Genomic DNA, 13,139 nt, shown 5'->3' with positions numbered 1-13,139 from the left:
AGAGCTTTGGGGGGGGGTGGGCATTTTTATTTATTTTTTTAATTATTATTTTAAACTTTTTTATTTTTTGTTTTATTATTATTTTTAATATTATTATTTTTATTTTTTTTTCGTCCCCCCTCCCTGCTTGATACATGGCAGGGAGGGGGGCTCTCACTCCCTGGTGGTCCAGTGGATGGGCTGTGCAGGAGGGGGGCTGGCAGAGCTGTTACTTACCTCCTGCAGCTCCTGTCAGCTCCCTTCTCCTCCGTGCCTGTCCGGTCAGCTCCCCTGTCAGCTCCCAGTGTAAGTCTCGCGAGAGCCGCACTATGACCCCGCTGCTCTTGCGAGACTTACACTGGGAGCTGACAGAGGTGTTGAAAGGACCGGCGCGGAGGAGGAGAGAGCTGACAGGAGCTGCAGGAGAGGTAAGCGCTCGCTGCCAGCCCCCAGTCTGTATTATGGCAATGTAAATTGCCATAATACAGACAGTGACTCGAGTATAAGCAGAGTTGCGGGTTTTCAGCACAAAAAATGTGCTGAAAAACTCGGCTTATACTAGAGCAGGGGTAGGCAACCTTCGGCTCTACAGATGTTTTGGACTACATCTCCCATAATGCTTTTACAGCCATATTGCTGGCAAAGCATCAAGGGAGATGTAGTCCACAACATCTGTAGAGCCGAAGGTTGCCTACCCCTGTACTAGAGTATATACGGTACTCCTGACCGTTGTGCATGTCTGATCTGCAACTACAGGAAACGTTTGGTTAAAGTTATTGCTGTCAAAGGAGGTTCAACCAGTTATTAAATCCAAGGGTTCACATACTTTTTCCACCTGCACTGTGAATGTGTACATGGTGTGTTCAATAAAAACATGGCAACATTTCATTCTTTGTGTGTTATTAGTTTAAGCAGACTGTGATTGTCTATTGTTGTGACTTATATGATGATCAGATCACATTTTATGAGCAATTTGTGCAAAAATCCATATCATTCCAAAGGGTTCACATACTTCTTCTTGCAACTGTGTGTGTGTGTGTGTGTGTGTGTGTGTGTGTGTGTGTGTGTGTGTGTGTGTGTGTGTGTGTGTGTATATATATATATATATATATATATATATATATATATATATATATATATATATATATATATATATACACGAAAACAAGACCCATAGCTTATATTGCTTTAGTTTGTTATAAAAATTCATACGGCTAAATTATGCTTCATCCAATTCTCTCGGGATTATAAAGGATCAGGTCCTAAAATAAAAGAATAAACGAGAGAAAAAAAAAAAGTTTGTGGACCACAAAAAAAAAACAAAAAACATAAGTTGTCATAGAAACTTCACTTTGTTTCTATTTGGTATACAAATTTTCTGTGCAGAACATTGAGCTCTTTTTACTGGTATTTGCCAGTTTCTCCTTTTTGCTCCGCACTCTCTTCACAGCACTGTGGCTAGGTAAAGAGCTGTAAGATCATTGTCCTCTTGTCCTTACTGCCTACATCTGACTACACTAATTTTGGTAAGAGTAAGTGTTTAACCATATACATTTATTATTAAATATCAAAGCACTAAAGCAGTTTTATGCTGCTAAAATTGTACTACAGCAAACCAACTTGAGATTAATGAAGCAGTTTTTTAATGTATGGGTCATACATTAAAAGTTTCAGAAGTTTCACTGCTCTATTCACTGTCATTTAGTATTTACATCACTTTTGTTTCTGTTTATGTAGCCCTAGCCACACCTCCCCTGGCTATGACTGACACAGTCAGCATGACAAGAAAATGTGTTCGTTTTCAAACAGATGTAACTTACTTTAAAAGTTTTTTTTATATTCTGCTCTGTAAACTGAACTTTAATTATACACAGGCGGCTCCTGCAAGTTATTAACGGAGCAGGAGAAAATAAATTCTAAATGAAACAGAAATTGCAATAAAGGAAGTGTAAACATTGGATAATGTTACAGGATGTTTTAAGGAAGGCTGTGTAAGTCCCATGCAGGGAGGTGTGGTTAGGGCTGCATAAACAGAAACAAAAGTTATTTTACTCCTAAATGGCAGATCATTGAACAGTGAGACTGCAGGAGCATGATCTGTACACCAAAATTGCTTCATTAACCCCTTAACGACCGCTGACGGTTCAGGACCGTCAGCGGTAAAACGTGCGTTTGGACCGCTGACGGTCCTGAACCGTCATAACGGTTTTGGGCTACTTACCTGATCGCCGTCGGTCCCACGGCGGCGATCAGTGCTCCACCCGGTCCAGGGGGGTTGCCTGTCTGCCCAGGCAGTCCCCCTTCGGCAGATCAGGACCCCACGGCCATGTGATCACTCGATCACATGACCGCAATAGGTGTCCATGTGTCTGCCTGCAGGGGGACTGTCTGTGCTGACAGGCAGTCTCCCTGCAAGTGAAAAATCCAAAATAAAGTGTAAAAAAAAATCTGTGTAAAAAAAAAAAAAATATGTGTATATATATGCTATATATACATGTATTATATCTATATATACCTATATATAATATATGTATATATATCATATATATAATGTCACACTAAGTGTATTTTTATATTTATATATACGTATATAATTATAAAAATACACTTATATTTAAATTACACACGAATATATACAATATATATAATAACTATATATATGGTATATATATATTATTATAAAATACAAATGATATGTTAATAAAAATAAATAACAAAAAATAAAAATAATTTTTAATAATTAAAAAAAAATTATATATATATATTCAGTTTTATTCTAACAGTATTTTGATATTGATATATATATATTTATATCAAAATATACTTAGAATGTAATGATATATATATCTATGTATAAATAAATAAATAAAAATAATACGAAATATACATATGTCCACATACATAATTACATAAATAATTTCATAAATATACACGTAGACGTCAAATATATAAATATGTATATATATTAAAATTCTACGTGCATATTTATGTAATATTTTTACCTAATTAAGTAATTTTAATGATTGCAATTTGAGGGACCTGCCTGCCAACCCAGGCCAAAAGTCCAGATAATTTAATTTGCTAGCACTGTGTTTAACCCTGTAACTTTCTATGACACCCTAAATCCTGTACATGGGGGTACTGTTTTACTCGGGAGACTTCGCTGAACACAAATATTAGTGTTTCAAAACAGTAAAACATATCACAGCGATGATATTGTCAGTGAAAGTGAAGTTTTTTGCATTTTTCACACACAAACAGCTCTTTCACTGAGGATATTATTGCTGTGATATATTTTACTGTTCTGATACACTAATATTTGTGTTCAGCGAAGTCTCCTGAGTATAACAGTACCCCACATGTAGAGGTTTTATAGTGTTTGTGAAAGTTACAGGGTCAAATATAAGGCTTGATTTTACTTTTTTTTTTTTTATTGAAATTTGTCAGATTGGTTAGGTTGCCTTTGAGAGCGTATGGTAGCCAAGGAATGAGAATTAGCCCCATGATGGCATACCATTTGCGAAAGAAGACAACCCAAGGTATTGCAAATGGGGTATGTTCAGCTTTTTTTAGTAGCCACTTAGTCACAAACACCGGCCAAAGTTAGCGTTTTTTGCATTTTTAACACACAAACAAATATAAATGCTAACTTTGGCCAGTGTTTGTGACTAGGTGGCTACTAAAAAAAACTGGACATACCCCATTTTGAATACCCTGGGTTGTCTACTTTAAAAAATATGTACATGTTAGGTGTGTTTCGGGGATTTATGACAGATAACGGTGTAACAATGTCACTATTGATACATTTAAAATATATATATATTGAAACAGCAATTTCCTACTTGTATTTATAGGCCTATAACTTGCAAAAAAAAGCAATAAAGCATGTAAACACTGGGTGTTTTTAAACTCGGGACAAAATTTTGAATCTATTTAGCAGTTTTTTTCATTAGCTTTTGTAGATAAGTAAAAGATTTTTCAAGTAAAAGTCCAAAAACATGTTTTTTTTTTTTATTTTTCACCATATTTTATTATTTTTTTTAAATACAATATATGACATAATATATATACTGGTATGTAAAGAAAGCCCTTCTTGTCGTGAAAAAAACAGTATATAACTTGTATGGGAACCGTAAATGAGAGAGCGGAAAATTACAGCTAAACACAAACACCACAAAAGTGTTAAAACTGCTCTGGTCCTTAACGTACAAACATCGCAAAAACAGGCCGGTCCTGAAGGGGTTAAGCTACAGTTGTTTTGGTGACTGAGTTTAAGGCAGTAAGTAACTGATTCACTTGATTCAGGAGACATTGAGCACTACTAAATGGAAAAAAATATGGTGATAAAACCCTTAAATTAACTTAAAATCAATGCAGTTTTTTTCACTTGATTGATTTCACCACCCATTGGGGATTGTAGTGGTCCGATAATTTTAATTGTTGAATTTTATTACCATAATGAAATCAAGAAGGAATATTGTGTTTTCCTTTTTTGTGACATAATAGGAAAAGCCCACATTTTCCTTTTTGTTTTGGGTCAGCAGCATCAAATAATGTGTTACAAAGTTGAACTTGTTGGACTTTAGTCTTTTTTTTCCCAACTGCGATTACTATGTAACTAGGTGAACCGGTCAATATATAAGGGGGAGTGGGTTATTTAATAAGAAATTCCCCAAATCGTTCAGGCTGTTGAATTAAGTCTTGGCAAAATAAAAAAATAAACCTGCAAAAGAGGGGCTCTTCCTCTTTAGTGATATCTGTGAATAGGGAATTTGGACTGTTTGACCTAGACGGTCATACAGAAGAAAATATTTTATTTGATATAAGAATGCTCCAAATACCATAACCACTATATTACTATAGAAATTGGCACTTTTATAAATGAACATTGTTATATTCCTGGCAATTAGGAAACTGGTCCTGTTACTTCCTGGTTATTTATTTAAATGGAGCTAAACTAAAAAGACAAACAATTGTCCAGAGCACTTGTCTTGTAAAGACTTCTCATTGAGCTGCCTTGGGAAGTGTATGATTGAACAGACATAGGGATTTCTAGCTGTTTGTCAGATCAGTTAGTGCTTTGTTACAATGCTGCTGCCCATCACATGTTCCCTATTAAGGGTTAATAAGCATGTAGGGATGTATATAAAAACCACCCCTTTTTGTATCATTAGAGATATCTCTGCCAGAAGCTCAAGGAAGCAAGGTGAATGGTTAGTGTTAGGACCCACCCAAGAGGTCTGTCTGCCTTGATGTGGCAGGTGGGCATATACTCTCATGGCCATTGGAGGTAACTAAAAACCTCCATTTGTTTAAATATACATAGGGATTTGGCAAAGAGCGCAGGTAACTTTTTTCTTTGGTTTTTACTGTATGTATTTGAGCTGATGTGTACTATGGTTGTTGCTGCCACCCAGGAGTAATGGGAGTTTGAGCGCAGGACTTGTTTTTTTTTTTGTATTAGTAACTTAAATGTGGCTTTGTGTTTATGACCAATGCTGTTAAATATTATTACACAGATGGTGGTAAAAACGTTTATGGATATGGACCAGGACTCAGAAGATGAGAAACAACAATATCTCCCTTTAGCCTTGCACCTTTCATCTGAATTCTTCCTCAGGAACCCCAACAAAGATGTTCGCTTGCTTGTCGCTTGTTGCTTAGCTGATATCTTCAGAATATATGCCCCAGAAGCACCATACACCTCTCATGATAAATTAAAGGTACGATCTGATTAAACTTTTGTAGTAATAAATGTTTACCATTTCTTCCTCAACTGTCAAATTTAATTGGCATGCTATATGAAAGTGGATGAACAATATAATGCAATGCTAATTTCGTAAGTCTGAAAATACTGGCTGATTTTCTACTTTGTTAAACCACAGCTAGAGGACTGCAACTTACATTTGGTGTACCGTATATACTCGTGTATAAGTCGAGTTGTGACCAACAATTGTGAAATATGCTATGCCTCGTGGATAAGTCGAGGGTAAAACTTGGAGCTATGAAATTCTGTGATTTTTACAATTATATACACAAACACACACTCATACAAACACATGCTCTGCGTTATATACACACACCCACCCTGTGTGTATATAATGCAGAGTGTGTGTGTTTGTGTTAATGCAGAGTGTGTGTGTGTGTGTGTGAACTGGGTGGGGGAGGGCTTTTTTTTATTATTATTATTTTTTATATACATTTTTTTTAAAATTTTAATATTATTTAATATTTTTTTTAGTCCCCCCTCCCTGCTTGTTAACTGGTCAGGGAGGGGGGCAATCTTAATCCCTGGTGGTCCAGTGGCATGGGCTGTGCAGGGGGGAAACCGGCAGCAAGCTGTTACCTTTGAAGCAGCTCCGGTCAGCTCCCTTCACCTCCATGCAGCTCCCCTGTCAGCTCCCAGTGTAAATCATGTGGTCTGCGTGCCGTGTGGAGTTACCGTGGCAACGTTCTGACGGGCAACAGGACCGCCCCCAACAGTTGCCGTAATACAGACCTTGACTCAAGTATAAGTCGAGTGGGGCTTTTTCAGCACAAAAAATGTGCTGAATAACTCGACTTATACTAGAGTATATACGGTAGGTGTTTGCTTGTGTTTGTATTTTTCCTCTTGTTGATCTGCATGTTATTATACATAATATATATTTTAAATTTTTTTCCTCCCATTTCTCAAGGACATTTTCTTGTTCATAACAAGACAACTGAAAGGCCTGGAAGATACAAAGAGTCCACAGTTCAACAGATATTTTTATCTATTGGAGGTAAAATTTGTTTTTAGGGTATTTTTTCTTTAAGGGAAAAAATGACTTGGAGAGGTGTTAACCATTGTTTATGGACTACTTTAAAGAGACACTATAGTCACCAAAGCAACTTTAGCATACTGAAACTGTTTTTTGTATAGATCATGCCACTAAAGTCTCACTGCTCAATGTTCTGCTATAAATCTCTTTATACAGCTTAAATCACCCCACCCTGCATGTGACTTATACATCCTCCGTAAACACTTTCTATATAGATGGATCTAATGTTTAAACTTCCTCTATTGCACATCCTGTTTAATTTAGAATTTATCTTCTGCACTGTTAATAGCCTGCTAAACCTTGCAAGAGCCTCCTGTGTGTAATTAAAGCTCCATTTACAAAGCAGGAGATGCACATGTGTAAAGTAAGTTAACACCTGATTGAAGATGAAACTATATTTTTTTTCATGCAGAGTGTGTAGGTCACAGCCAGGGGAGTTGTGGCTAGGACAAGCAAAAGTGATTTGATTTAACTCCTAAATGGCAGAGAATTGTGCAGTGCGGCTACAGGGGCATGATAGATATATATCTATATATCTATAGCCAAAAAAACGGGAGTGCATTCCATTTTTTGCTGGAATCGAACCGGGCATCACAGTCATTATATACCTGGAGTGCAAGCACCTTGGATTTATATAAATGCTTCCTTAAGCTAAAGTTGCTTTGGGTACTAGTGTCCCTTTAAGCAGCATAACCCTTCTCTCTATCTCTCTTCCCAGAGTGGTATATAACTGCAGCATTTTGTAATAATTGCTGCAACTATATTTCTACTCCCTGGATCAGTGATGTCCAAATTTGAATATTTTTTCCTGCTTAGCCATTAAACATCCATCCTACTTGAGCATGAAGTATGTACATTTCGCACACACACTTCGGACAGTGATCTCACACCGCTCCTCTACCTCTGAAGAGTGTCCAAGCTATGACATGTAGTAGGCAGCTTGGATTATCTGTGCTCTGTTTGTGGTATTCTGAAAGCAGTTGTGGCTAGATCGCTAAGATAGCAGCTCATTTACCTTTCCACCATCCTATTTGAGGAGTAGAACTGAGGTCCTGGATCTGCAGCTGGAACCATGTATCTAATAATTCTCTGCTGGATAATTAAAATCTCTTAAGAAAAGAGACTGATACTTTTATTGTAAGGACTGCTTTGGTGAGGGTGTACCTGCTGCAGTATGAGGGTGTTCATGTGCCACAGTCTTAGCTTTTGCGTAAGTAACGGCAATTGTTCTGTTTTTTAAATTAATTTTTTTTAACCTTTTTAGAATTTGGCATGGGTTAAATCGTATAATATTTGCTTTGAATTGGAGGACTGCAATGAAATATTTATTCAGCTTTTTAAGACACTCTTCTCTGTTATCAAGTAAGTTGAATACCATTAACAAAATGTCTGTTTTTAATATAATTGCAATAAGCTGTACATTTCATAGTTTTCAAATGTGAGGTGCAGCTGTTTGTATTATATGAATATAAAATTAAATTGCTGCTGTGTGTAAAACTTGTGTGTATATTATGTGTAAAAGATTGCACTGGCATTAGCGGGAAATATTCACAAATATTCCTTAAAAGAACGCTAGAGTGCCAGCATTCTGACACTACAGGTCTAATTAGCCCCCCTTTACAATAGGTTAAGGCACTCACCTTTTACAGCGCCGTGCAGGTCTGGTCACGACTAGCCCCACGCTCCGCCCTCTGGCTAAGATCATCAAAATAGATGATTTCAGCCAATCCAATGCTTTCCCATAGGAAAGCCCGGGCCCAGGAAACACCTCTAGGGGCCATCTAAGTGACTGCCACTAGAGGTGTGAATAAGCAGTAATGTAAATGCTGCCTTGTCTCTGAAAAGGCAGTGTTTACATTAAAATGCTTGCAGGAACATACTATACAGTAGAACTACATTAAGCTGTAGTTGTTCTGGTGACTATAGTGTCCCTTAATCCCTTAAGGACACATGACATGTGTGACATGTCATGATTCCCTTTTATTCCAGAAGTTTGGTCCTTAAGGGGTTAAAGCACCATACTTTTTTACAAGCTGGCCTTTGCAGCTAATGGTTTGTCCAGCATTGACTTTCTTCTTGGTTTGTTTAACCCCTTAAGGACACATGACATGTGTGACATGTCATGATTCCCTTTTATTCCAGAAGTTTGGTCCTTAAGGGGTTAAGCAAATGCTTCTCATAGGTTAGCATTGCAGAAATCACTAGTGCAGTGGTTGACAACCTCCATTCTGGCAAAGCATCAGTGGAGATGAAGTCCACGATATCTGCAGTGCCTAAGCATGGATGTAGTACATCGCTTGTTCTCTTTGCATGGTTTTATTATACTTGGTTTAAAAAAAAAATTAAGAGAATACACACTTTTTGAGTGTTAATTTTTGTGCGTCTGTTGGATCAACCGCAAAACGTGAAAGGTTGAACTTGATGGACACCAGTCTCTTTTCAGCTATGTAACTATGTAACTGTAATGTTTTAGAAACCTGTAGTCGACTGAAAACCTTATCAAGTTCAGTCAACCACCGGAGTGGTTAGCAAGTGTTTGTCTTACTATTCAATTATTTTAGATCCTTTTTTTTTTTCCCCCCCCCTGCTCACCAACTTCAGCCATAATCTATCTGATCGTGATAGAACAGAATACATTTGATGTGCCTCGTGGTTTTTTTTTTTTTTTCTCCCTTTCTTTTCATGTGGCTTTTGCTCTTCGATGGGAAATGGGGTTTGAAAATGACCTGATTTTACTTTTTTTTTTTTTTTTTTTTTAATTCTTTATTTTATTTGTGCATAAGTTTAACATGCAGATGTGCACTGCCACAATAGCTGGTGCAATCGGGTTTGCATACACATTTAATCACATGGCATTAATGACATTGCACTTTTTTTTGTTACAGATAGTAATATAAACAGGGTAAAACTTGCGCTTATAAAAACAAAGGAAAGTAGTAGTTTGATTCACCTATTAGTCACATTAGGGTTAACAGTCAGACTAGGACATTGCATTACAGATCATAGCTAAACACTTTTATCTTTGTATCTGAGTGTACAGTGTGATGCATTTTGTGCAGTATGTCTGGTCTATGCTGTGAATTTTAATTGTGCTCTGCTAGGCGAAATAAAAATAAACAAACAAAGGGAGCTGTCTTAAACATGAGTGAGCTGCTTCTGTGCTAAGTACAGGAGTCCACCGCTTGGTGAGTGAGACATGCTTTATGCCCTTTCATCCGATTCCCGATTTACAGGGAGCTTGCTGGGTTGTCGGGTGCATAGTCCCCATGGAGTGGCGTAACAGGCAAGGTGAGTATACTCTTTGTCTTGAGCGAGAGGAAACAGGCTTAAGGGAGACCACTGGGGCTGAGCCGTCTTGCTGTTATGTGTCCATGCGGACCCCGGCGGGGAGAAGTTGGTGGGGGCCAGGTACAACTGCATGCTTCGTCCATGAGTGTCTATTCCCAGATGGCATGAGGTGAGCAGTCAGCTCCAATATTGCCCGGTCCGCATCAGGCTGTGGGGAGCTCCATGCTTGTGTCGCTTGGACAGACGATGACCCATGAGTCCCCTCCGGCCACAATCTCGGCTAGGGAGGTGCGTGTTGCAGAGGGTCTGCTGGATTTCTTGGTGCCCTTCTCCCTTTGGCCTGGGTCCACTGAGGTCGCTGTACCTTTGTTCAGACAACTGTTTTGGCTCCATATCGCAGGAGCGGTTAGGCAGCTGCTCTGAGTCGCCGCCATCTTGGGCTGTGGGCCTTGTGTGTTCAGCGCCCTTTAGTCAGCATGTAGGTCGGCTTGAGTGCACCCCAGTGTGGACCGGGATGACCCCCCCGGCCCAGAGGGGGGGGAACAGGGGCCGGCAGGCATTCAACAGTCCAGCGTTGGGCAGTATAGTGGGGAGACAAGGCAGCGGCCGTCCACCCTGCCACCCCCAGAGTAGGCCGCGGCCTCCGAAGTCCCGGGCCTCCCGTGGGGGGGGGTCCGAAACTCCCGATCCCGGGGTCCGCTACCCTTCCCACAGCTGAGTGAGTAGTGTCTCGCTGTTTGCGAGTGTGGATGGCTGCTTATTATGGCCTAAAGGCCCGATTTCTCAGGAGCCCCTCCGCCATGCGACCGATCAGCATGGCGGTCCGGCCCCGCCCCTGATTTTACTTTTTTTAAAATTAATGTCAGGGATAGAGTTACATTGTCTGAGAGCCAGGTAGCGGAAGCTTTGACACTCATCCAGTAATGAGCAGCATTTTGCCGGGGTTAGCATGATGTGTGTGCTGACACCAGAAGCAAAAGTTGTACACATCTGATATTGCTGGCCCTACGTAATAGGTATTTATTGTGAGATTAAAACATTTAAATAAAAAGGGCTGCAGGGACAGCATTTGGCACTAGAATAGCTTCAGTATGACAAAGTTGTATCAGTGCTTAGTGACCATTTTAAGGTTCCCCAACAGTCTATCTGAACAGAATTCTCTACTGTTGGAAATTGTGACGGTGTGCTTAGTAGGGGGAAATATATATATTTACATTTGTAATGCTTTTTCTCCATCTCCATGGGCAATTCTGGTATTTGTAAAGCATGTCTGGACGAGTTAGCAACATGCATGTTGCTACCAGGATCTGGGTTAGAAAAGAGAAATGAGCTGTGTGAAAAGGACAATAGGCACCCAGACCACTTCATCTGAAGTGGCCATGTCTGTCATTTTAACCCCACAACTGAAAACGTTGTTCTAAACACCAATGGGGAGCGACCGATACAGATTTTTTTTTTTAGAGACGATAATGTGAATTTTCAGGCCGATAGCCGATAACTTGCCGATATTCTGTACATTTTACCATTTTGAAAAAATAAACTATTTCTAAAGGTAAATGCACAAAATATACACACCACATGTAGTGGATGCAGTGTGTTTAGACAGGAGAGCTGTGTGTGTTTGGTGGATGCAGTGTATATAATGAATGCGGGGTGTTTTTGTGTAGTGCCTATAGTGAATGCGGGATGTGTTTGTGTAGTGTGTATAGTGAATGCGGGGTGTGTTTGTGTAGTGTGCGTATAGTGAATGCGGGGTGTGTTTGTGTAGTGTGTGTGTAGTGAATGCGGGGTGTGTTTGTGTAGTGTGTGTATAGTGAATGCGGGGTGTGTTTGTGTAGTGTGCGTATAGTGAATGCGGGGTGTGTTTGTGTAGTGTGCGTATAATGAATGCGGGGTGTGTTTGTGTAGTGTGCGTATAGTGAATGCGGGGGGTGTTTGTGTAGTGTGCGTATAGTGAATGCTGGGGGTGTTTGTGCAGTGTGTTTCTGAAGGGATGTAATTTGTGTAAAATGGGGGGGGGAAGGGGGTATTTTTATTTTATTTTTTTAATATTCATGCTTATATTATGTTTTGTTTTATTTTTTTTTGTACCCCCTCCCCCTCACTGCTTGTTACCTGGCAAGGGAGGGCGGCTATGCCATTCCCTGGTGGTCCAGTGGCATGTAGTGAGCAGTGGGGGGCCAGCAAGCTGTTACCTTTCCAGCAGCTCCCTGTGTAAATCTCGCGGCCTGTGTGCTACGCGGAGCATTGCCATGGTAACCCGTGGCAACGCTCTGACGGCCACGGGACTCGCTAGATTTACGCAGGGAGCTGCTGGAAAGGTAAGTAAGCACTTGTAATGAGCCCGGCGGTCCTGGTATGTATTATTGCCGAAAATACAGAATATCGGCCGATAATATGGGTAAAACCGATAATCGGTCGATCCCTAGTTAAAATGCCTCTACTGAGCCAAAATAGGAGTGTGAAACTCTTTCTATCAGATGATCATATGTAGTTTATCTTAATAGCGCATTTTCCCTACCTGCATACTAGCCTCCCAAATGCTCTCTTATTGGGAGATATTGGATTCTACCTTAATGATCCCAGGTGAAGAGGCGCACCTCCCATTGGTAAATGGCACAGTGTAGGCTGAAAAATAAGTAAAACTCATCCTTGCAGCCCTCCCATTTGGAGGGGCTTAAATAAATAGATTAAAACTATAGTGTTAGAGTACATGTTTGTATATAGGGTTCCTTAAAGATGTTTTTTTTTTTTTTTTTTTTTTTCCTTCCTTCAAACTCCTTCCCGATGAAAGGCATGCTATGCCATCCTACAAAAGGAGGGCTCTGTTAGACCAGCAGCCCAAATACTTACTATCTGCAGTGATTGTGATCAGAGGTGTACTGCCTGACAACCAAGGCAGTCCCCCTGCAGCTAATCCTGCCAATCTGAGTCATGGGATCGCAATGACACGGCAATCACATGACTCAGATCAGTGTGATTCACAGATTGACTGCAGGTGAATTTGCCTCAGTTGTCAGATGGATCCCCCAACATATAATTATTAAAACATAGTAGAAATATACATAA

The 13,139-nt window shown here is 39.7% G+C and overlaps 1 protein-coding gene across 6 annotated transcripts in view; it reads left to right on the top strand.

The window, feature by feature from the left end:
• PDS5A (PDS5 cohesin associated factor A) overlaps positions 1–13,139 on the top strand; it is an 82,813-nt gene that overhangs the window by 26,858 nt on the left and 42,816 nt on the right. For all 6 annotated transcript variants that reach the window (XM_063457883.1, XM_063457884.1, XM_063457886.1 and 3 more), the window contains exons 3-5: positions 5,499–5,702; positions 6,657–6,743; positions 8,047–8,144. In XM_063457883.1, the coding sequence (XP_063313953.1) occupies positions 5,499–5,702; positions 6,657–6,743; positions 8,047–8,144 (389 nt within the window). The remainder of the gene's footprint in view (positions 1–5,498; positions 5,703–6,656; positions 6,744–8,046; positions 8,145–13,139) is intronic.

Source organism: Pelobates fuscus, chromosome 6 (genome assembly GCF_036172605.1).
Source record: "Pelobates fuscus isolate aPelFus1 chromosome 6, aPelFus1.pri, whole genome shotgun sequence".
NCBI classification, from domain to species: domain Eukaryota; kingdom Metazoa; phylum Chordata; class Amphibia; order Anura; family Pelobatidae; genus Pelobates; species Pelobates fuscus.
This window is presented reverse-complemented; position numbering and strand designations above follow the sequence as displayed.